We start from the raw sequence: 26,659 nt of genomic DNA on the forward strand, positions 1-26,659 counted from the left end.
AAGGTATTAAACATTATTAATAAATATTTGATTAAAGTGATAGTTTAGTTTGCAGAGATCAAAGCTTATCTAGCTCAGGACTGTTTTGATAATCATAAACCAGTAAGGTATCTTAAGAGAGATTACTCTACCAGTCAAAAGTTTTTGAATAGTAATGTTATGTTTTTGTTTTGTTTTTTTTATTAAAGAAGTCTCTTCTGCTCACCAATCCTGCATTTATTTGATCCAAAATACAGCAAAAGCAGTAATGTTGTGCAATATTTTAAAGATTTAAAATAAATGCTTTCTATTTGAATATATTTTAAAGTGTAATTTATTCTTGTGATCAAAGCTGTTTTTTCTCCCGTCTTCAGTGTCACATGATCTTCAGAAACCATTCTAATATACTGATTTGCTGCTCAAGAAACATTTATTATTATTATCATCAATATTTAAAACAGTTGAGTACATTTTTTCAGGATTCTTTGATGAATATGAAGATTCAGAGATCAGAATTTATCTGACATAAAAAGCTTTTGTAACATTATACGCAATACCATTCAAAAGCTTGGAGTAAATATTTTTTTATTTTTTTATTGGGGTGGTGGGGGGGTTGTTGTAGAAATTAATACTTCTATTTAGCAAGGATGCTTTAAATTGACTAATACATTTATAATTAGAGGTCGACCGATATATCGGGCCGATATTTGTCATTATTTAATATATCGGCATCGGCTTATGTTTAGTAGCGCCGATTTAAAGTCAGGAACGTCGGCGGGCAGCCCCGTGTTATTGTTGCAGTGGAAAGTGCTGCTGCGCATGTGAAGGACCCCAAGCCAAAACTTTTGGAAGATTCAACAACAGTCCTTGGGAGATAAAGGTAGTCAGAGAATCTCACTCTGTAAATGGGGTGGAGAAGTTGTCAGCTCTTACAAACACTGCAGCATGATTGAGGGCTCCGTTACTCCGGCCCGCTCACAGACAGCACCGAGCTCGGAGAGACAGCTGTCCTGGAGCTCCCCAGAACCGTGAATCACATTTGTTCGGAAGCATGGTTTGATGCAGACAATAGCCAGGTTTCCATCCAACTTATTTGCATTTAGGGATGTCAATATTCAAAAATTTCCATGATCGATCGACGTTTAAATTAACCATCAATTAATAACCTTAATACCGCAATTGCAATGTTTTCAAATGACACTATAGTATTAAAAATGAAATGATCCCAAACGTAACTGTGGCACTTGTGGCTGTGCTGCGCAGTCAGTGAACTGCTTGCAATTATTATGACCAGTACTTTTTGTTTGATCCTGTTCTGCAAAATATTCGATTTAAAATTTTTGCGTTCCGCTAGGCCTATTTGTTTTAAAAAATCCTCCATTTACAGTGCATTAGATCGAGACACATGAGTGCATGAGTGCGTGCATGCGTGTGTGCATACGAGGACGAGCGAGCGCGGGTTTGTCTAGATGTATTTGGAGGTTATTGCTCACGTCTCGTTCTGCGTATATCCAAATGTTTCCACATTCGCAATGTATCTGAATGTTAAACTATAATTTTTTTTATTTTATTTTTTTTATGTAAACTAAACGGAAAAGATCATCCTCTTCACATTAGCAAAAACGTCCTTGGCATAACAGCAGAGTGGACTGGTATACTACGGTCTATTTAAACTGACCAGTCTAACCTTTTAAATGTTTGGTTGACTGTACTTTATTTTAATAATGAACAGACTGCGATGTAAGTTTGAAATTAGAATGCACTTTAGATGTTCTGTGTCATTTATACCAAACACAAATGTTGCTGGTTGCTAGTGTGTTTGCAGCACTACTATTATTTTTTTTATATATTTTATTTTTTATATTTTTCAGTTTAATTGATTTTTATTTATAACATTTTATTTAAATGTATATTTAAGTTTACATTTATGTTCCAACAAACTTGAAAAATTCTGCTTGATAAATGCTCTAAAACATTTTTGTTAATGATTGACTTTCTGATTGAAATCTGTCTGTGCTCAATAAATGATGATAAGTTTAGAAATGTTGTGCATCCACTTATTATTAGTGTGACATTTTAGCATGCAAATGAAGGGGAAAACTTCAAGATATCGGCCCTAAAAATCGGCAGCACATATCGGCCATCGGCTGACCCTGAACTCTAAACATCGGCATCGGCTATAGAAAAACCCATATCGGTCAATCTCTATTTATAATGTTACAAATGATTTATATTTCAGATAAATGCTGTCTTCTGAACTTTCTATTGATCAAAGAAACTTAAAAAATTCAATTCGGCTGTTTTTAACATAATAATAATAAAAAAAAGTTTTTTTGGAGCAGTAAATCAGTATATTAGAATGATTTCTGAAGGATCTTGTGACTGGAGTAATGATGCAAAAAATTCAGCCTTGAAATCACAGGAATAAATTACATTTTAAAATATATTCAAATAAAAAACTTTTACTTGAAAAACATTTAAATGGTAAAAAATCTTTCAAAATGTCACTGTTTTTGCTTTACTTTGGATCAAATACATGCAGGCTTGATAAGATACTTCTTTAAAAACAATGTTACTGTTCAAAAATGTTTGACTGGTAGTGTATATTGTGAATAAAATTGTTTATCCAAAAATAAAACATCTAATCACTTACCTTTATTTTGTTTCTTATCCATATTATATACTTAGGAAAGGAGATGTTAGACAGAATGAGGTGTCATTCAGTTAATTTTATTAATTAAATATAAGTAATTAATATAGTAAGGCAAGGCAAGTTTATTTATATAGCACATTTCGTACACAATGGTAATTCAAAGTGCTTTACATAAAAGAAAGTAAAATAATAATGAAAAAAATTATAACAAGCAATTTTAAAACTTTTAAAATTATTAAAAAATGTACTTATTTAAAATGAATTTAAAACAGTTAGAAAATGATTTTACATAAAATAAAATAAAAAAACAGTGAAAATATAGTGCAATCAGTTCGGACATTGCACAGTGCTCATTCAATAAATGCACAACTAAACATATGAGTTTTTATTCTAGATTTAAATGTGACTAGTGTTTAAGCACATCTAATCTCTTCTGGAAGCTGATTCCAGCTGCGGGCGGCATAGTAACTAAAGGTGGCCTCCCCTTGTTTTGTGTGAACCCTTGGTATTTCTAACTGACTCGATCCTAATGATCTGAGTGGTCTGTTAGGCTTATATTCAGTGAGCATGTTAAATAAGAAGTTTTCTCTGTCATCTCATTTTGTGTTTCAAATATATTTATTTGTATAAATGAATTGTATAATGATTGTAATTACATAATATTATTTCCCAAAGCTGAAGTGATTAGGCTATCTTTTATTTATTACATATAAAATAATCGACGGTTAGTCGATTAATCGTTCTAATAATCATTAGATTAATTGACTATGAAAATAATCATTTGTTGCAGCCCTGACACTGACACAATTTTCATAATTTTGGCTTTGTATGCCACCAGAACAGAATAAAAAATAAAGCAATCAAAATGAAATTAAAGTGCAGACTTTAACCCTCTGGAGTCTAAGGGTATTTTGGGGCCTGGAGAAGTTTTGTCATGCCCCATTTGTGCTTTTTTCAGTTTCTTATACACATCTTAATGGCTAAAGTCTAATCTCACTGTAATCAGCACAAACTTGGCTATAATAATATGTGAGCAGCATGTGTGTACATGATTGTGTTTTTGAGAAAAAATTATGTTATGCGTGAAAAACCAAAAATTTTAAAACACTTGAATAAGGCAATAAAACACATACAGAACATTGGTTCCCGGGATTTTTGAGGACTGGAGCTTGTAGCCTAGAATTTGTCTTTCTAAACTATGTGAAAATCATCTTGTTTACTCACTTACAGAAAACAATATATTGATTTAAATTTTCTAAGACACTTTTTGTTGGTAAAAGTCAAATGCGAGTAGGCGTCAACTATCATGAATATCATTGTGATTTACACCTGAGAAGACAAAGGCCCGCATAATGAGCTGCATATTGAGCCTTTCAGTCATCTGTGCCACTGAGAGGGAGGAGTTACAAGAAAGAATGTGAGGACTAAATAAATCTATATAATTTTATTTTTGTAGTTTATTTAGAATATATTTAATTATCCCACAACATAATTTAATTTCCACTTGGGAGTGCAGTTAAACAGTTTATTAGGAACAATCAAAGCTGATTTTCAAACTAAATTTTTTGCATCATTACTCCAGTCACACAATCCTTCAGAAATCCTTTTAACAATCTTATTTTCTAAAAAAAAAAATAATAATAATAATATTATTATATGTTATATATAATATATTATTATTATTATTATTATTATAAATGTTGAAAAGAGCTGAGAATATTTTTTTATATTATAAATTGAATAAATTGGGGGGATGCATTGTTTTTTACATTTGTTAGTTACATTTATTTGTTACATTTATATTATTTACATCAAGCTTTTGAACTGTATAGTATTGTAAATTGTTATTGAAACTTCATAATATTTCACTTGATTATACATTTAGTCAGGAATTATAGTTTGAAAAAAGTCTTTGGAAAAAGTCTAACTAGTAAAATGTTTAGACGTTATGTGAAAACTAGTACAAGTATATAAATAAATAAAAAGAGACTTACTCTTGTTTATGATCTCTGCTGAATAAAGCACTTCATCCTTTTTTTCTGAGGAAATCCAAATCTCAAATCCCGTTTTTATGTCTTATTCCTGTCATCGCGAAGCAAACAGTAAAATAAAAAATAACTTGAAGAACAGTCTGGCTGCGTTGCCTTATGTTGTGTGGGCATATTCAAGCCGCGCGCTTCAGTTTGAATCTGAATAGGGTGTTCAGCACGGGGGCATGGTCTCATTACAAGATAATGAAAGGAGACGTGAAAAACATACATCGCGTTATTTTCATATGGATTACTTTATCACAGAATATGTGTTTTCGGCAGAGTTTAGTTTAAAAGTAGACATGTCAAGCTTTCTATAGATATCTCTCTCATGTCTCTTCGTTGAGTATTCACGGAGTTACAGTTCATTTTAATGACATGTTTGTAAATGAAGATCAGCGCAGACAAAGGCTGCAGACAGCACACCTTGTTTGTTATCTTTATTTTATAAGTGCACAAAGTTCTGTTGTTATTATGTCTGTATATAAAAAAGTAGACCCTTTACAGATTCGATTGATGTATTGCTCTTATCTGTACGATCAAAACTGAAAGTGTAATTTAAGTTATTTTTGGGGTTATCAGGAGAAAATGACTCATAACACGTATACTCATTAATCGACTCCAGAAGGGTTTAGCTTTAATTCAAGGGTTGAAGAAAAATATAACATAAAATGCTTAGCAATTGACCTATTGTAATCCCTGCCCCCCTTAGTTACTGTTGCTCTCTTGGACAAACAAACAGAGTTGCTCACTGTCTTACAATGACAGCTGTCAATGTGAAAATGTTCTCCCACAATGTTTTTGCACAACTTTGGACACAGAAGGGCCATGGAGGGATATATATAAAAGATTTACAAATAAATATGGTGTAAATGAATATAACTCGAAGCGAGGGTTAACAGATCACAATGCAAGTGGGAGAAGTCTCATGTTGCAGTAATCCCGATCGCAGATGACAACATGCGAACATTGTTTTTAGGCTTATCATTTCATGAAACATGCTCCGATCGTGGAAAATTGCATATAATTATTTACAGCTGATTCTCATGATTGAAATGCGTCCAGAATCAAAATAATCCATTGTGTCTTTCATGTGGAAATAATACCTAAACCCATGAATTGAATAAATCAGTTGGAGAGCTCTATAGAACACATGACAAGCAGAATGTAAAACCTAGAATGTTTCTGTTTTATCTTTTATATAATTGCAAAAAAATAAATAATAATAAGTAGGTATAATTTTCAAGCTTAGAAATTCAGCTTTCGAACGTATCCATCCATTTTGATCAACTCCTAAACAGTTCTGCCTGGTTCCTCTAAACCGGAGTGTATCACCGGCGGGTGCTACACAAAGGCTCTGTCCCAAATGGCACACTTCATGAGCACTTTCATTCTTGAGGACTTAAGCCTGTTATACTGTCTGATTGAACAATCCAGACGCGTACATGGACAGAGCCAGCTACGCAGCCGACTTTGACCCGACAGTCAAAGCAGCTTTATGTCACGAAAGTGTGGACTCTAAGGAAGACCATGAGGGTTCAAGGTGCCATTTGGGACAGGGCCAAAATAAGTGTCATTTGAAAGCTTGGAGTCTGACCTTTACCATGCATGTGGCCACTTTGATTAACTCATAAGTAGTGCGGTGTTATTTGTGGATAAATAGAAAAAATATTTTTCATAATTTATGAAAAATACTGTAACTTTTGATTACTTCATGATATCACCAAAAATGTAATTTCCGTACAGCACACATGTCAGGGACCATCACCAAAAAAAGATTTATTGCATAGCTTTATTATTTTCATTATTTATTTTTAATGATTTAGTTTTTATTAATTCATTTATATATATATATATATATATATATATATATATATATATATATATATATATATATATATATATATATATATATATAAAGTTGCTTCATAGTTGCTCAATGTTATGATACTGAGGGAACAGACAAAGATCTTATTTCTTTAATAAATAATTTAAATAAGAATGATATGAAAAATTTCCCTTGACCACAATTTTTTTTTATTTTTAATATATTATGAGTATGGCACTCAGTTTTTAAAATTCCTTCAGGGAGTCATGAGCTAAACAAAAAGGCCTATTTTGTTATAAAAAACTAACTTTTGGATACTTTATGCTATCACCACAAAATTTGAAAAAGACAGCTAATATGCTGGGGAACATCGTCAAAAATGTTTTCCTCCTACCTTATTTCTGTTCTGAGATATTGAATGTCAAATAAGACCGATATAAAACATTTATTTTGAGCACTCAAATTTTTATCAGCTGTTTATTAGCAGGAGAATGTCCAAATGAAATATCTAAATATATTTTCCACTGAAAGCACTGAAAGTTTTCTATCAAACAATACCAACATTTTGACTCTCCTTTGTGTTATCAGTCATTATTTTTTGTGTCACTCAGAAAAATCATCAACTTCGGTGAGACAAAAATGCCCTCAGGACTTAAAGGGTTAAACTAAAAGGAACAATGTAAAGCTTACCATTCAGTCTTTGGTTTGATTTAGCAGTGCATAAAAAGTAATGAATGATTTAGATTTTATACATGAGTCTTTACATATGAAAACTGTTTATACCAATTCAGGCTTTAGAATTAAAATGGTTACTTTTGCATTGCGTCATTATGGTCATGTCCATTATTCATTAAAAGTGAGTTTGTTTGTCCAATTGTGAAATAAATAAATATTCACTAACTGACATGATCAGGCACTTTGTTGGAAATAACAACCAACTCACAAATGTTTGGATTCTCCAGAAGGTATGCAGAGACAATGTTCTTAGAGGCGCACACCTTTTGGAAACCTTAGCAGGCATCTAAATAAACTTGTATTCCATTTTCATCCTTTAGTAGTATCTTTCCATTCCTATCATGCATCAACTGGTGGACCAAAGAGACAAAGAGGTTGATCAGTGTCTGTGCAGACAGTCTTGTGCTGATAATATTAATCTGTTATGTAATAAAGAGGAAGTAGACAAGTCATTGTGGCAGCTTGGTTTCAATAAAAGCTGTTTTATAACTTAGTAGGAAGTATAGAGTTCTGAAACGCACAGTATATATAATAGGGTTGGGTAATAAACCAGACACATCAAACTAATGGAAATTTTGCCAACCATCTCTTGCAATTATAATCACATCATGTTGCAGTTCTGCGTTACCATGAAGTTGAAATATATTTTTATACATTTTTTAGCCTTGCCCTTTTTTAAATTTTCAAGATACTTTAAACCATTTAAGCTCAATAACACACAAAATACGAATATTTGGGACTTGTGTACTATTCTGACAGATCTTTTGCTGTTACTTTGATAACTTTTTGCTTACATTAATTAGGCTAGTATTTGTTTTTGCTATAGTCTATAGATGGTATCAAGAATTGTAAAATTCAGTGTCATACAAAATTTGGGGTCATTCCAACCATATTTACAGCAATAATGTATTGTGATATATATCATTATTGTGTAAACACTATCCTGTGCCATTTACTTAATCAAAAGGTATTGACTTCTGCATTGTGCTTCTGTTTATGGCAAGTAGGGCTGGGCAATTTTTCCCATTTTATTAATTTGAATTTAGTATTTTGCCGCAATTTAGGCCTTTTTTTTCTCCCTCATAAATCAAGGAACCACAATTTTTAATAGAAATATTATCAACTGTTAGAATTAGACACGTTTACCATATGATAATGATAACAGTTAAAGCAAAAGAATGATCTGAATGTACATCGAGTGCTTATTATTTGTTGGCATCTGCTTAGCGTAGAATGTGTTGTGTATTTTCAGATTTCTTGATAGTTGATGCACATACATTTAGTGAATGTTTGTACCGTATTTTCCGGACTATAAATCACACTTTTTTTCATAGTTTGGCTAATCCTGCGACTTATAGTCAGGTGCGACTCATTTATCAAAATTAATTTGACATGAACCAAGAGAAATGAACCAATAGAAAACATTACCGTCTACAGCCGCCAGATGGCGCTCTATGCTGCTCAGTGCTCCTGTAACCTCTCACTGAAAACATAGAGCCCCCTCTCGCGGCTGTAGACAGTAATGTTTTCTCTTGGTTCTAAATAAATGCGACTTATAGTCCAGTGCGACTTATATATGTTTTTCCCCTCATCATGACATATTTTTGGACTGATGCGACTTATACTCAGGTGCGACTTATAGTCCGAAAAATACGGTAGTTGGGTGAATGACAAATAACAGTGTCTCAAGATACATGTAAAAAGAAAAGGTAAAAAAAATAAAAAAATAAATATATATATATATATAAATATATAAATAAAACATACAAATATGATTTGAAACCTATAAAAAAAACATCAAATCAACAGTTCCTTCTCTCCATACAGGTCCGTCCAGCCATGATTGAGGATAAGGGTCACCGTGTGACAGACTACTTTGTTGTGGCCGGCCTGACAGACAAGTCCACACCACTAGAGCAGGATCTATCTGAAGCTAAGTCCAGTGGGCCCAAGGCACCCATCACTGACCTTGCCGTCATCAACAAGTCTGCAGGAGAAACAGTGCCTGAAGGTTTCACTTGCATTGAGAGTACCTACAGTGGTCAGCCAGCCAATCTTAACCATGGCAGTCTCAAGAGCCCAGAACTCTTTCTGTGTTACAAGAGGGGTCGTGGGAAGGCCCCACTCATTGACATCGGGTGAGTTTGTAGAGTGAATGGGGTAGTGGTACCTCTTTGTAGCTGTACCCTTGAACAGATATTTATTATTCAAACAGAAGTCAAAAAGTAGTTATCACCGTTTTAAATTATGACAAAAAACACAAAGGTGATTATAAAAATAAATAAATAAAATAACTTGTAACTACCAACACGATACATTTATTTTTTGTAGCAAATGCTTATATCACATCATGCACCTGAGCATGTCACACATGCTTGCGATTTGCTGGGATGGGGGGATTTCCAAGCCTCTGCATTTTAAATCTCCCCTTCTGTTAATTTTTCATCCTCATAACATTGCGAGTAGCCTAGTAAATTATGCATGGTACTTGGACTTATCCTGTACTACGATGGAATGAAAATAATAATTGTTCTGGATAAGTATTTATTTTATTATTTAGTAGAAAGAAATAATAAATTACTTTATAATTAGTTATTAAAAAATAAAATTATTACTGCATAAAGCATTAAAAATAAATAATGAAAATAATAAAGCTATGCAAAAATAAATTCAATACTATATATATATATATATATATATATATATATATATATATATATATATATATATATATATATATATATATATATATATATAGTATTGAATTTATTTTTGCATAGCTTTATTATTTTCATTATTTATTTTTAATGCTTTAGTTTTTATTAATTCATTTATATATATATATATATATATATATATATATATATATATATATATATGTATGTATGTATATATATATATATATATATATATATTTATATATATATATATATATGTATATATATTTATATATATATATATATATGTATATATATATATATATATATTTATATATATATATATTTATATTTATATATATATATATATATATTTATATATATATATATATATATATATATATATTTATATATATATATATATTTATATTTATATTTATATATATATATATATATATATATATATTTATATATATATATATATATATATATATATATATATTTATATTTATTCCCAAATGAATTTCTTACCATATTTAAATATTGCAACATTTATTATTATTATTTTTTAATGATAATTAGGTGGGCTTGCTTAACTTTGCTTTATTGTAGACTAAAGAGTAAGCTTGATTACTTTTGATTTGTTTTGGAGTGACTTCAAGTCCTTGACAAATTATGTGTAAATTATGGTTGATGCTTCACAAATAGCTAGAGATGAATGTCTTTGCTTATAGATTGAGGTGCTTTCTGATGTTTTAGAAGAGCTTTGTGCCGTTGTTCTACGGATTGAAGGATCTGTGTGTGAACTATATCTTCTCTTAATTTTCAGTCACCTTTATACAAATGTGTAAACTTCATAGTTGCTCAATGTGATGATACTGAGGGAACAGACAGAACAGACAAAGTTTACACAATATTCTTCTGGAATTATACTTTTTTTGAGCAAATATCCCATTAATACTGGTATTAATGTGGAAATAGCCTTAGGGAGGATTCCCTCATTTCCTTGTTGCATACATGAAAGTAAAAATAAATAAATTGCATAAATTTGTAAATACATGACAGAATATATTAATATAAAATGAAGGCATAACATTTCAAATGAGACTATGAGTGAAGTTGTGTTTCACTCTTCGCTCACTTCAACGTGTTTCACTCTTCCCTCACCACTGACTGGTACAAACTCCTCTACGCCCCCCCGCCCAACCCTCATCATTGCCAAAATCACAGCTAGGACACCACACCCTTATTTCATTAGTTTTCACCATAATCCCCCCTTTTTAATATTTGTAGACTATATTGTGATTCAGAATAATCCCTCTCCAAGGCCTGAAACAACATCCACTGTATTTTGTCTTCATTACTATGCCACAAGATGATGCAATGTACTAGCTGGTAAGGCATTTGATGGCACTCAGTGTGTGTAAAGCTTTTTAAGCCCATTTGGGCTCTCTGGAGTTCAGAGAGAGACTCTGCATAATTTGGTGCCTGAACAGCACACCACCTAATATTTAGGACTATGGTGCTACAACAGATTACCATTTGTTTTTGAGGAATAGAGTCAGATTATCATGGTTTAAAAGTGTCTGAATATAAAAATGACTTTAATTTGTCTTTCTCATTATTTCAATCAGTAAAAACATAAATATGTTTTATAGCTTTACGTTTTATACCAACAGGGTCTCAGCAAAAACATGGAATAGTAATGATATAGCATAGTTTCAAGGCATTATATGATGGGTAAAATTACTTATAATAGAGTGTGTATACAACAGTTTTTTTCTTGTTCTTGAATCTGATTGGCTGGGAGTTTTTTCTAACCTTGAGATATTCCCCAGTATCACCATTTGAATCACTCCGCTTGCAGCATTTCTCACAGTGAGTGTGATGGCGGATGCCCAAGAGCACTATAATTTAAGAAATGCTACTGTTGGTGTGTTGTTTAAAATTTTCGAATTAGTATCGCAGGCTTGAGCTCATCTATTAAACTGTTAACATGAGATTTGAATTTTAGTAGCAACATATGGCTACAATTGTGAAAATATATATAATTGAATGAATACATGTCCTTTCATATGACTGAAAACTGAAGTATTGGCTACTAAAAATTCAGTTTTGCCATCACATGAAAAAACTATATTTTAAATTATATTAAATAGAAAAAATGCTATTTTGATTATTTTAAAATATTAAAATATTATTTATTGTTCTTGTACTTCACAGTATTACCGTTGACAGAATTGATGTTTTGTTATTATACTGTTTTTTTTTTTTTGTCAATTAAATGCAGCCTCGGAGGCATAAAGGACTTCTTTCTAAAACATTAATCCAAGTCTTTTAACTTTTAAATTGTCCGTCATGGACAAATTTGGGCACAAAGGTCTAAATTTTAGTATTTCCAATTAATTTCCAGTGGGTGCCCACTTTTGTCCACAAAATTTAGACACCATTGAACTTTGTTGAATTGATTGTGCGTGTTCAGATGGCAAACAGGAAAAGTAGCCGAGTCTTGTACCGCTCAGATTTTTTTTATAGGAAACTATAAAAAATTAAAAAGATTTTGTCGGTTGATTGAGGGTTAAAGAGTCTCAATCACTTTAGGTGCAGAACTAATATAATTTAGGTTTTCATTGCCGTATATACTTTGTTTATTGCACTTATGTAGAAAGAATCTGTGTTCCACATTTCCTCTTCTCTTTTCACTGCCTTGCATACAAACCCTGTTGTGCCATGGCTGGACACGTTTACACAGACCTTGCTAATGCTAATGTAATGTAATGGCATCACAAGAAGAGCCTAAGGGTACTTGTTAATGGGTTATTTTCTGTTTTCTGTGTGTTAAGTTGCTGATCACTGTTTGTTCTTTGTTGTAGGGTCCTATATGAGGCTAAAGAGCGTCTCATTCAGGGTTGTGAGATCATTGAAGCTACACCATTTGGCCGCTGTGCAAATGTAAACAACAGCTCTGCCACATCCCAGCGAATATTCATCACATATCGCCGCGCACCCCCCGTCCAGCCCCAGAACTCACTGGCTGTGACTGACATCTGCGTCATCATCACGAACAAGAATGAGACTCCTCCTCACACTTTCTGTAAAGTTGACAAGAACCTCAACTGTGGCTTGGTGAGTTCAGCATGGAGGTCAAAACCATGTAAAAAAAAACTGCGCTGTTATACAATTCATAGTTCAATTCACATGACTGGAGTAGAGGGAAAAAAAACACTGGAGCAGTCTAAACAGCACTCAACATGGCTAAATGATTTATTTAAAATCACAACCAGTTAGACTGTATTTTAAGGCATCCTTGTTGTAATGTTATTACACAAATAAATGGCAAGTAACGTAAATTGGTTACTTTAAGGTGTCCTTGTTACAGTGTAATTATATACATTTAAGTACTGGGTAATAATTATTAACTACATGTACTTACTATATGGTTAGGATTAGGGTTTGGTTTAGGGTTACTTGCATGTAAAAATGCATAATTTATTGTTATTACAGTAGTAAGTGCATGTAACGGGTATCAAGGACACCTTAAAATAAAGTGCTACCTGTAAATTAATAACTTGTTCTTATTGTTGAGTTAGGGTTACATAGCTGCTTTATAGATGAATTTAGAATTTGTGAGTTTGTGTAAATATATCTAAATTCCAGTGTGGATGCAGATTCACAACAACAACAAAAAGTTATGGCCGCCTTGTATCAAGAGTTTGTGTATAAATTCTGTCAAGTAAAAATATTGCTTTTCTTATCTAACAAAATAATGTTTGTGGGATAATTTCTCAGTCAGAATTGATGTGTAATAAATTTGGGATTTAATTTTTATTTATTAATCAGCACATCATGTAATTAATTACATTAAAAATTAAAAGCACTTGACAGCCCTACTACTATTAATAATATGTCATAAGAATAATAATGTTTTTCTACTCGAGCAACACTAATATCAGTATGGTTATGACATTATTATTACATATCTTTGAGCAGTTAACAATTCTCCAAAGAAATAGGTCATTGCCTTTTAATTAATGATTCAGGAGGTTTCCTCAGTGTGCTACTAGCTGCTGAGCTCTTTTATGAACAAAATATAATTCAGGAATTCAGTTAATTTGTTTCTTCTCCTTTTTTTTCTTTTTCATGCTCAGTGGGGATCGAGTGTATTTTTGTGTTACAAGAAGTCAGTGTCTGCGTCCAACTCCATTGCTTATAAGGCTGGTAAGTCTCCATCTCTGCCACCAGTTTCTGTCTGTCCATCTCTCTGTCTTTCTCCACATTTTTTTAAATAAATTTCTCTGATGACAGGTGATTTATTATTTTTTTCTGTCAGAAGCTTTCAAACAGTGTTCTTAGAGACTTGTTTAAATGTCAGTGCACATTTCACAGTAAGCAGCATTTCCTCTCTGCTGAGATTTACTGAAAATAATCACTAACTGCAAACTGATTGATGTACAGTATGTGCATTTTGCAGTGGTTTTGTTTGTTTGTAAAGAAATCCCAAAAAAGGTCCCAGGGCTCTGTAAAATAATGTCTGTTTGATAAGTTTAAAGGCTGACTGCTTTTATGCTTTAGTATGGTGGTCTTGATCTTAATGTCAGAGTTCACTTTTTGTCAGCAAACAGTCAGTCACAACTTTGGGCGGCTTTTTTTATTCTTTTTTTTTTTTGTAAAGTTGTGTGAAAAAACAAAGGGTTGCAGTTTTTTGGGATTATTTTAAAAAATATTGTTGCTTGTTAAGAAAATCTGACAAGTAACTTTGTTTCTTTACATTTATTTTATTCTCCAGTGTATTGATTGACACTGTGTCTGCTCACAGCACAGTTAAAGGTCAATTAGTGCTATAATATAAGTGCTGTAGCGCAATTCAGCGTGACGCTGTAATCCAAGCAATGATGGTAGACATAATAGAGGAGTGGGATGAGTTTTTTTAATTAGGTAGTTTTAAATTTTTAAAGTGTTTTTGTAATGTATTATCATGGGCTTTATTATCATAAAGAAAACAAGTTGGCTTATAGTAATATACAGTATGTACATTTGGTTTGCATGTATTTTATTAGGCTATAAATATGTGACTGTTACAGCTCCCCTTTGAAACTCTTGTGTTGTTCTTTTCCATCTCTCTAATCTTATTCTTCTCACAGGTGATTGGAAATGACTATTGTTCCGACTTTTGATTTTTTGTAAAATAACTTCTGTTTTTACTTTTTAGGTAAAGGAGTAGTTTGTTTAAAATGTTGCAGGCTCCTTTATTGGTATTAAATAATTGATAATAATATTGATGATAAAAAAAAAAAATACTGGACTTGTTATTGACACTTTAGTTGCTAATTTGTCTTGCGAGAGTTGGCAACAGTGCAGTCAGTTTCTCTCCATGTTGCATCACTTCCTGTCACATGACATGTTAATCACAATGAAATAACTCCACTTACATCAAGAGGATGTTTTTGTTTTCTTTTTGTCTTCTTTTTTTGTTTAATAGCATCATTTTAAATAGCATTAATGCTGATTCCATAAGACAGGATATCAATGGTATCTAATCATAGAAACATGTCACACATTCAAACACTATGGTTCTAATGAATCATTCCATTTGCAGGTCTGATCTTTCGCTATCCTGAGGAGGACTATGAATCATTTCCCCTCTCTGAGTCTGTACCCCTATTCTGCCTTCCTATGGGGGCCAAGATTGAGTGCTGGGCTCCTAACACACGCTACCCTTTACCTGTCTTCTCCACATTTGTCCTCACCAACTCCAATGGAGAAAAGGTAAATAAAAATCTATCGATGTCAGTTTGATCCTACCAGTCCTAGCGTCAGGACACAAAAACTTGGGTGGGGGGTTACGCTTCCTTAATTATCTGGGGGGCTAAGTCGGTGGGGGGGGTGTATTCTGATTGTCAAATGTCTGTAAGTGAAAGTACATTTATTTATTTTTTTTAAACTTTATAATGCTCATTCTCAGAATCTGATTTTATGGATTAACATAAATAAAAGTAAGTCACCATTAAACTAGGAGAAGAATATTGTGAACTTTATAGTTACCTAGGATCATTTTATACCGTAGCCTTTTCTCACAGCGGCTGGAATATGATGACGGATTGTAATCCAGAAAGGATTATGTGTTTATGAAATTCATGTGACTGAAGTTAGATTATATTCCAGTTTTAAATGTGAATCTGATTACAGATAGCCTAAGTGGGATCGCAAAAGATTTGTATTTTAATGAGAACCAGTTCTTAGGAAGAATTTGCCTTTTGGTTTAAAAATAATTTCTTTAAATGAAAATCAAATGGTGTGATAATTAGAGATTAGACTGTACAGAAACTGAAATCTACACACTAATACAGACACAGTCACACAATGCTAATGTTGTTAACATTAACAATTTGAGAAAAAAGTAGATTGTTAGATTTAAAGAGGTCCTCACTCTAACCCCCGGCTGTTGCTCATTCTAGCCGCCACCCGTTCCTCACTCTAGCCCCCTGCCGTTTCCTCACTCTAGCTGATCACAAACGCAGACATGGTTTTATGCTTACACGGCATGATATGCAACGTATAAAAAGACAGTATAATGGTGTATCCACACCAAACATTAATTTAAATATTTGCAGTATTTGCGAGATTACCAAAGATTACATACAAAGTCAATGCAAAGACATGGATGGAAACGAATTTGCGTCTTTGCCACGAACGCGGATATTTGCCTCAATCCAGTCTTCCGCGCAAGTTAAAAAATTTCAGCCCATGGGGAATTTCGCCTGACACGTTCTCGTGCAAACCAATCAGCAAAGAGCTCATCAGAACATCAGGTTGAATCAGAAAATGGAGGAGTGCATTATTGTAGCTGTTTGCGGGCACCCCGAAATCTATGATACAACTTCACAGTCAAGTTACGCCTCTGTATGGTGCTGTGAGCCCAGACACATCTGCCTTTGCCTTTCCAGCGTTTTTGGGACTTTCACAACAGGTACAAAGCAGCGATTGTACTTATCCTCACCATGGTTATACTCGCGGGATGTTTTTCACCTTACACAAATAAAAACATAGCGCAAGTGATGCGAAAATCATTCTGCGAGCAATCTATAGCGAGGGACACGATGAGCATATTTGCTTTGCATTTAGTGTGAACACGTCATAAGTTATTTTAAAAATAGTAATTATGTTCCCACTGGTCTCGTTTGTAATAGGTTTTATTGTTTTTGTCCTGTGGGCCGGTGTTCTGACCGCGACATCCCTTAACAATATGGTGAGGGGTGTAACATTTGTCCAATCACAACGCACTGGATAGCTGGCCAATCAGAGCAAACCTCGCTTTTCATACTGATGAGCTTTGTAAAAATAATTACGTGTTTCAGAAAGGCGGGGCATAGAGGAGAAACAATAATGTACAGTATGTGGGAAATAGTGTGTTTTTTTTTTTTTTACCTTAAACCACATAAACACATTTCCCATTACACCAAATACACAAAATAATGTTCTTTTTAGCAACGTCATATGAACCCTTTTAATCACCATTGGTAGTGCGATTTATTGTAATTAGGGCTGTCACTTTTGAGAAAAATCTAATTCGAACGGATATCGAATATCATGCAATGTATTCTAATATATTCGAATATCTACGTGACCGCATAAAAAAACACATCGTAGCCTAATGGTGATTCAATCACAAATGTATTAACAGTGAGTCATAAACAGGACTATCTGGATTATTTTATTTTTTTTACTTAATTTTTGAAACAGCAGGTTATCAACTTAGAATATCAACTTATATGAAGTGCCATTATGCATATCTCACAACATTAGGCTAAATGAAAAAAGAACAGATACAGAATCAGAACAGGCACAAACAATAACGTGACAACTTAAACAGCAGCAGGAGTAAGGCATATAGCCTAGCCTAATTCATTTCTTAATATTGTTTGCAAGAAACACCAGTCTATCAACTTGATCTGGATTAAGTGTGGCTCTCTTTTTTTTTTTTTTACAATGTTCCCCGCGGTGGAGAACACGCGTTCGGAGCGCACAGACATGCCTGGCTACTAGCTTTTACTCGTGTGAATTGGTCAGGGGCCTACGCTACAATACGTCTAGAGTGCCTTCTACTGGATAAGATGGCAAAGAATAAAATAAAAAACAAACGGTCAAATCATAGCCTGTAAAAAATGCACTACACATGGCATTTAAAAAAACTGTTATTTTATTTATAGTTTGATTTCGGATATTTCACGTCATGTTCGAAATGCATATTTGAATATTGAATAAAAAGTGACAGCCCTAATTGTAATACTTTTTTTCTCAGTTGGTCAGACAAAACAGACTTGTTACCTACTTGTTTAGACTCCAGCTTTAAAAAACTCACAAACACTGTGTCTATTTAACAAATGTCTTTTTTGTTAGTAATTAATTTAAATGTCTGAAACCTACATTTTAAATACATTTTATATGGTATAAAACTATATGTGGTATTATTGTAATACAGTATAGGCAGCGCCAGACTGCACAAAAAAAAAAAAGTTTGAGTTTAGCAGTGAATGTTCTAAATACACCAGTGACCATCCGCATCGAATGGTTAAAATCAGCATGGATGAAGGGGGTCAAATTGATTCTGAGGTGGCACAAATCAAATCCGAGGGATACCACTCAGTTGAAATCACATTTGTTTTAGATTGCTTTCCAAGTTTGAAATCATACAGTATACTGTAGGGGTGTAACGGTACGTGTATTCATACCGGACCGTTTCGGTACAAGGCTTTCGGTACGGTGCACGTGTGTACCGAATGACTGAATGCAATATTTTGTGCTCGCAACATAAGTACATTTTCGTGTTTCCAAACGAACACATTAAGTGGCGGAAGTCTCCGCGTTCAGCGCAAATCCCGCCCTGCAGCTGATTCTAAGGCCGGCGACACACTGGATGCGTGGCGCAAGCGTCTCAGCTGCGTGGCGTGTCTGTTTTTAATATGGCTCCCATGTTGACAGGTTAGAGCTTGCAGACTGCCTGCGTGAGACGCGCTCGAGCCGCGCGGAAAACGTGTGCATGCTAGAAATAGAACCGACAGCTATTTTTCAGCGCCGTGTCAGGCACGATTCTGGTGAAGCATGCCTACAAGCTGGGATTGGTAATGCTGCACTGTAATCATAGTTATTTATTTATATTTTTCATTATATTTTATTATATGATATTGGTTTGAGACTGAGAGTATTTTATTTAGTGGAGAACTTTGCAGCAGTATTTTATTTCTTATTCTATTTTTATTTTATATATATTTTATTAAAAAGTATTTTTTTTTTAAAGTGTATAGTAATAAAAAACCTGCAGTTTAATGTTTGCATTTCTTTCCCTTACTGTACCGAAAATGAACCGAACTGTGACATTAAAACCGAGGTACGTACCGAACCGCGATTTTTGCGTACCGTTACACCCCTAGTATACTGGGGGTGGAGGGGTGGGTTCAGATCATTACAGGGGGGCTTCAGAACGCCCCCCCAAGCCCCCCCCCCCCCCCCCTTGATGTCGGGCCTGGAAACTATTGTCATTCAGCTATATGCGTGGTGCAAAATGTGCAATTTTCATTCTTTTAATTGTGGAGACATGTATTACACGTATTTTCACAGCACCTTATGTGAAAGACAAATAATTCCATCTGAATCTGTTAAGATCTAATGGATGGCATAAGTTGAAATTGCACAAAAAAAAGAAACAATTAAACTGTGTCCTGTTTTCGTTCCCCTTCTGCAGGTGTATGGAGCTGGGATACAATTCTACGAACCGTATCCTGTGGATGGTCTCAGCGAGAAACAAAAGATCCAGCTAGGTCTGGTCTCCACTGTGGACAAGAAGGCCATACCCAACCGCACAGTCAACACCAACAAGTGCATCTGTCTGCTGTCCCGCTGGCCTTTCTTTGAGTCCTTCAAGAAGTTCCTAATGTTCCTTTACAAGCTGTCAGCCAATGGAGTCAACCCTCTGCCCATTGAGAAGTACAAACAGATTCTTACTTCAACTGCAGTTCACTACAATTTTTTTTTTATTTTTTTTTAAAACACTAAAAAATCGAGACAACATTACTGCAATAAAAAGTAAAGATGACAATTACATTATGTTGCACAATATGAATCTGTTCCAAAACCTAAAAAACTATCTACATAGTAGGGCTGGGAAAATAAATAGATGCATCGTGAATCGAGAAATGATTCCGCATCGATTCTGAGATTTTCCAAATACATCGCGATTCTTTCTTGAATCAGTTCTGAGCTTAGTTTTGAACAGCAGATGGCACTGCATGTTTTAGAAACAGACGTACTCTGCTCGTTTCCAAATCCTTACACGCACTTGAACCTAAAATAATAATTCATAAAATTCAAAAAGGTTGAAGCGAATTACGGTTAATTAAGGTGTTCACAGTGGACTGTTTACATTATTCTCGTGTCATAAAAGAATTCTAAGCTGAGATGAAATTACATGACTCAGCCGAATGCACAAGCGCTTTTTAGCACTCTTCTTCATGAGCATTTGAGTGTGCAGATTAAAAACTAGATTAGAGCGCCATCTGCTGTTAAAATTTAAACTCAGAATCTGGAATCGCGATGCTTTCTGAAAATCTAAGAATCAATCTACGAATAGATTCTGCATCGATTTATCATCCCAGCCCTACTACATAGGCAGCATAGTATCCATCATGGAACCTCATAAATGACTGATTTGGAAAGCTCTGCATTGACTGTTATCAGTATATTTGTAATAGTAAATCACCTAGCCATGTGATTAACAAAAGAGGTCATTTGTTTCATTGTGATATCAGTCTATGAGTTGGGTTAATGTGATTGATTTCTTTTGTTTTTTAGACACATATCCCATTTCATGCACAATGTCTCCTTCCCTTCTCCTCAGAGACCAAGAATACTGGTCCAGGTAAGAAAGACAGTTTTTTCTCTATTATTCTGGATTTCAAAGTTATACATTTAATACTTGTAACAATACTCTGATGAGCCAAAATATTATGACCAGACACAGGTGAAGTAAATATTGTTGAAAGTATTGTGGATGCAAGCAAGATGGGCAGGAATAAAGATCAAAGATCACACAGAACAGTCTTAGAGTCTACAATGACCCCTGTCGACCATCGAAAGTGTAGGAACTGGACATTGGAAAAATGGAAGAAGGTTGCTTTTGGTACTGTTTATCTAGGGAAGTGACGGCACTAGGATGCACTGTCAGACAATGACAAGATGGTGGAGAGAGCGATGCATAGCTAGGGCTGTGCGATATGGGGAAAATATCTAATTGTGATTTTTTTTTTGACAGATATTGCGATTGCGATTTGATTTGCGATTTTAAATTCGCAAAGTCAAGCTTCAACTCAATATTGTCAATAATGTGCAGCACAGTATGAGTATCATTACCCTGCTGAAAAAACTGGAAATATTAATTTTTTTATATATAAATAAAGAACTGTATTTCTTTAGTCAATTATTAAAGTATTACATGTTACACTGTATTTGGGATTTTAAGAACAAGCGGAAAATGTGCTGAATGTTTCATTTAATTCAAGTGAAATGAGCAAGCAGTTAGACTTAATTTACATTAGTTTTAAACGCGGATCCAGGCGCGAGTCGACGTAGGTTGCTCACGTGCGTCGAGCCTCATTCATACTGCCAGTAACCGAGCTTTACGAAACAGACTGTGTGAGCGCAGCAAGTGTGAACGGCTCGTTCGTGATGCGGGATTCACGCCTCATGAGGAAGAGAGGAGCGAGTATGAGAAGCATTCAGAGACAAAGGTTGTGTGTGCGGTCTTCTGAACTGGGAATAGCGAAACATGCAATAAGAGATGCTCTTGATATGTATTGTGACGCAACTCTTGTAAATTGACTTTTTTGTTAGTTGTCTGTCTTTTCAAAGCTTAAGTTACATGATGTTTTTCTGTAGTTTTAATTTGCCTAGCTATTGACCTAACCCTGTAGACGCCATAATCCCACTCTGTCTCGCTCCTGCTTGCCGTTTTTTTTTTATTTATTTTTTTATGGTGGGCGTTTACACAGTTGGCTAAGAGCAGAGCTGGGAAGAAAGGAGGTGCCCTCACTCTATTGGTTAGTAAGACTGTCACTGAAGGCTAGCAGTCATGCATATGCTCTGGAACAGAGTAATATCGCGTCCACATCGTAGGCTTTTGCGATTTAGCAAATTGCAACGTCTCAAATCGCGATTTCGATTCGATTTCGATTAATCGCACAGCCCTACTCTTAGCTATATTCCTCTGGGAAACTGTGTCCGAAAATTCATGTGGTGGTAAATTTGACAAGTGCTACCTACCTACACATTGTTGCAGAGCAGGTACACCCCTTTATGACAATGGTGTTCCCTGGTGGAAGTGGCCTCTTTTAATGCACCCTGCAACACTGCACATATTGTTCAGGAATGGTTTTAAAAAACATAATGAAGAGGTCTAGGTGTTGCCCTGCCCTTTGAAATTTCCCTGATCTCAGTCAAACTGAGCATTTGTCGACATGCTTGACCAGCAATTTCGATCCATCTACCTCTACCTCGCAAACCTAAAGGACTTGAAAGATCTGCTGCTAACATTTTGGTGCCAAATATCATAGTATACCGGATACCCTCAGGGGTCTTGTAGGGTCCATGCCAGGGTGTCGTCAAGGTGTCGTTGTTTTGACAGCACACGGAGGACCTACAGGATATTAGGGAGATGGTCTTAGTATTTTGGCTCATCTGTGTATAATTGTTTATAGAGTTATATAAATTTATATGAGTTATGTATTTGTGTGACTTTTGGTCTCAACGGATTGTTTAGACTTTGTTTAGGTAATGCCAGATCTATTTTTCCCCCCATAAGCTGTCGGCACATGACACCTTAATCCTGTCCCAACCTGTCTGTACACCTTTACCACTAAGGTAAATGATTTCTGTTTAATTAAGGTATGGACATAGGTGAAGATACTGTTGTTATAGATAATGAAATATGAAACAAGTGGCATATAATAATGATTCATTTTTGTATGGACAGTTTCTGGTTGTAAAATCTTAATGAAACTGAAGTGTTTCCCACAGTATTTTGTGAGACTTTGGCTTTCATCTGACAGATTTTAGATCTAGTGAGATTTTTGTTTGCACAAGGAGTCTGACAACAGCCAGTGCTCCACACAGAGATCTCACTATCATCCAGTCTGCCTTGAATAATAACATGAAGAAACAGAACAAACTGAGACAGGCTAAATCCAGAAGAACTGTGGCAATGTCTCCAAGACACTTCAAGAAACCTACTTACAAAGCTACTTGAAAAATAATGTGGTCACACCAAATGTTGATTTAATTTGGTCAAGTTAATAGAAGTTAATTAATAAAATCTATTTATGGCATTATTTTTGACGGCATCCTCACTTTACAGCATTTTTACACGAGTGCCTAAAACTTTGTATAGTACAGTAGCTTTGCAGGTTTCTTGAAGCATTTCGGAGACATTGCCAAAGTTCTTCTGGATTTAGCCTGTCTCAGTTTGTTCTGTTTTTTCATGTTATTCCAGACATACTGGATGATGATGAGATCGGATCTCTGTGTGGAGCACTGGCTGCTGTCACACACTATGTGCAAACAATAATCACATTTAATGTCAAAAATAATGTTTGGAAATGTAAACTGATATTTATTACAGACACACTACAGCAAAACATAGATATAACTGACTTAAAACCATTTTTTGGTGAAAATACAAGTGGCCTAAGACTTTTGCACGGTGCTGTGTGTGTGTGTGTGTGTGTGTGTGTGTGTGTGTGTGTGTGTGTGTGTGTGTGTGTGTGTGTGTGTGTGTGTGTGTGTGTGTGTGTGTGTGTGTGTGTGTGTGTGTGTGTGTGTGTGTGTGTGTAAATGAATTATTATTATTTTTTTTTTACGTAGACTTCTTAAGGTAACTGTTTAAAAACAATGAACTTTTCTTACTTTAAATTCACCCATGCAGTTTAAACTAAATCACCAAATTATTGCTGTAGTCCAAACACAAAGTAAATTTTAGTTTTACGTATATAATTGGACTGAATTTGATTAAATTAAGCCCTTTTTTGCCAATTACGTTGTTCGCTAGTTATATTGAACAAGCAGATAAAATATTGATATTTACTTTGATATACCATTCATATTTTTTTAAATGACTTAAAGTGTTTGTAGCCACTGTATATCATTTCATGAATCCAGATGTATCGAGTCAGACCTATGACCTTTTCTATTTTAGAATGTCATTTTATCTAATTCTGGCCAGCAGAGCTGCAGTTTGAAGTCAGACAAGAATGGCTGGTCATTTTTTAACATCCATTTTTTTCCAAAGGAAATTCTTCCATCTCTTCCTTTTAGTTGGAGTGGTGGTAGTTTAATTAGGTCAGATCAGAGACAGATACATTTTGAAATGCTGTTGAAGAGATAGTCCACCCAAAAATGAAAATTCCTACTCAATCTCATGTTATTCCAAACTTGTATGATTTTATTTTTTTCTAGGTAAAATAAAAATCACAGTGTTACAGTGTCTGTTGGGCAAGGAATTACATTGAGTTTTTAATTGTTTAAAATTTTTAGATTGATGACTGTTTAAATGGAGCAAATTCCAAACACAGATATTACACTGGTAACACTTAATCACAAATTAACCCTAGAAAAGTAGTTTCACTGTTAAAGGGATACTTCACCCCAAAATGAAAATATGACATTAACCCCCATGTCGTTCCAAACCCGTAAAAGCTTTGTTGTTCTTCGGGACACAATTTAATAATGTTACAGTTGAACCACTGATGGCAGATAGACTATTCTGAAAATGTCTTTCATACTTTTCTGGACCTTGACAGTGTAATTTACCTGGAAGTGAATGGGACAGTCACAAGACTCCCGGTTTTCATCCAAAATCTTAAATTGTGTTCCGAAGATGAACAAAGCTTTTACGGGCTTGGAACGACATGGGGTGGAGTATCCCTTTTAGATCTGTTCACACCAAGGACAATAACTATAACAACAACAATTAACTATAAAGTTTTAATGTTTGTTTTAATTTCGATTATTTTCCACTCTTCCTCTTCTCTGCTCTTCAGTGGAGCAGACTACATTACACTGCTGATGAATCTGGGCCCAGAAAATTGTGCCACACTGCTTCACTTTATCCTGCTGGAAAGCAAGATCCTGTTGCACTCCCTGAGACCAGCTGTACTGACTGGGGTGGCTGAGGCTGTTGTGGCGGTGAGTGTTTGGGCAAAAAACGATGAATTTGTTTGCTACTTTGTACAATGTTTCACAGCAAAAACATAAAAACCCTTCTACAGATTCAGAACCATGTACACTGATGCGCTATAATCTTTATAAATTATGCCAGATTATAAAAGTCTTCTGCATCCTCTATAATCAAAATTTGAATTCACACATGGCAAATTGCACTAAGCACAAAATAGGGATGCACTGACAAAAGAGAAAAACGGCCAAACTGTGTCAAACTGTTCAACAGTGTTCAGCGCGCAGGTTTCGTTCTCCCTCTAGCTATCGTCATTGCGTGGTGTGATGCCCAACTCCGTATTCCGCTCTATCAATGTGCATTCCACTTATGTTACTCACCGCTCTAACTCACTGGAAAAGCAAAGTCCACTCAAATAAGGGGCCAACAGGAAATTTGTATGTAGTGTGCTTGTAGTGTTACTGTTTGCAGTGTATTACAGCTATACTGGGCAACAGTTAAAATACTGTTATCTTCTTCTTCACAGATCTGCTCCCTACTATGTTGTGCTCACGTGCTCTGATAAGAACTGCTTTGTAGTAGGACTATACATTATTTGGACTATTAGTCAAAAAATTATATCTGATTCTGTTGCATAGAACTGAATAAAAATAATACATCAATATTTAATTATATATTTTCTTTGCATTTTTTATGTATTACTTTCAGTAAAAGTGTGGTTATTTTATGGGCTTCAGTTAAGTTAAAAAGTCTTACAAAATTACATCATATTATTTAATAAAATAATACAATTACAAATTAATATAATATTACAAAGTATTTTCAGTTTTGGTTTTCAGTCAAGTGCATCTGGAATTGTGTGGTTTCGGTTTCAGCCCAGAATATTTATTTTGGTGCATCCCTAGCACAAAATGTTTGTAAATGTAAATTGCAATTAGGGTAAATGAAAGTAATGTTAAAGTGTGTTCTCATTTAAACCAATTGTCCAGAATGGAATGAAAATATTTGATAATTTTTTATATTAATAAATGGGACACCATTGTCATTATCATCTCCGTCTAGATGATCTTCCCATTCCAGTGGCAGTGTCCATATATCCCTCTTTGCCCTCTGTCTCTGGCGGGGGTCCTCAATGCACCATGTCCCTTCATTGTGGGCGTTGACTCTAGATACTTTGACCTCTACGATCCCCCACCTGATGTGGTCTGTGTGGACTTGGACACCAACACTATATACTTGTGAGCACCCTTGAACTTTAAGATTAAACATTTGGGAATTTTTTGCTATTTGTTATTTTTTAAATATATATATATATTTTTTTTGTGATATTTACCTTTCTTTTTTTCCCCTTTTTTTAAGGTCTGATGAAAAAAGAAATAGTAACTGGAAGAACCTCCCAAAGAAGCCCTGCAAAGGTCTCATCAACTCCCTAGGAAATCTTCACCACCAGCTTGCCACTGGTAAGATTTCCTTTCACCTTTACAGCTTCTTTATGCATTAAAATCATCTCCTTCTGCTGCATCTCTGAAATTTTTTCAGTAAAAAAAAAAAGGTGTGACT

At 34.5% G+C, this 26,659-nt stretch overlaps 1 protein-coding gene across 2 annotated transcripts in view; it reads left to right on the top strand.

Annotated features, from left to right (window-relative positions):
• The window catches only part of dennd4c (DENN/MADD domain containing 4C), an 83,191-nt gene that overhangs the window by 23,327 nt on the left and 33,205 nt on the right, over positions 1-26,659 (top strand). For both annotated transcript variants that reach the window (XM_059536301.1, XM_059536308.1), the window contains exons 2-11: positions 9,053-9,363; positions 12,756-13,008; positions 14,031-14,100; positions 15,479-15,648; positions 19,622-19,863; positions 20,728-20,794; positions 22,733-22,791; positions 24,966-25,110; positions 26,162-26,337; positions 26,459-26,559. In XM_059536301.1, the coding sequence (XP_059392284.1) occupies positions 9,065-9,363; positions 12,756-13,008; positions 14,031-14,100; positions 15,479-15,648; positions 19,622-19,863; positions 20,728-20,794; positions 22,733-22,791; positions 24,966-25,110; positions 26,162-26,337; positions 26,459-26,559 (1,582 nt within the window). In that variant the 5' untranslated portion in view covers positions 9,053-9,064. The remainder of the gene's footprint in view (positions 1-9,052; positions 9,364-12,755; positions 13,009-14,030; positions 14,101-15,478; positions 15,649-19,621; positions 19,864-20,727; positions 20,795-22,732; positions 22,792-24,965; positions 25,111-26,161; positions 26,338-26,458; positions 26,560-26,659) is intronic.

This window comes from Carassius carassius, chromosome 3, assembly GCF_963082965.1.
Source record: "Carassius carassius chromosome 3, fCarCar2.1, whole genome shotgun sequence".
NCBI classification, from domain to species: Eukaryota; Metazoa; Chordata; class Actinopteri; order Cypriniformes; family Cyprinidae; genus Carassius; species Carassius carassius.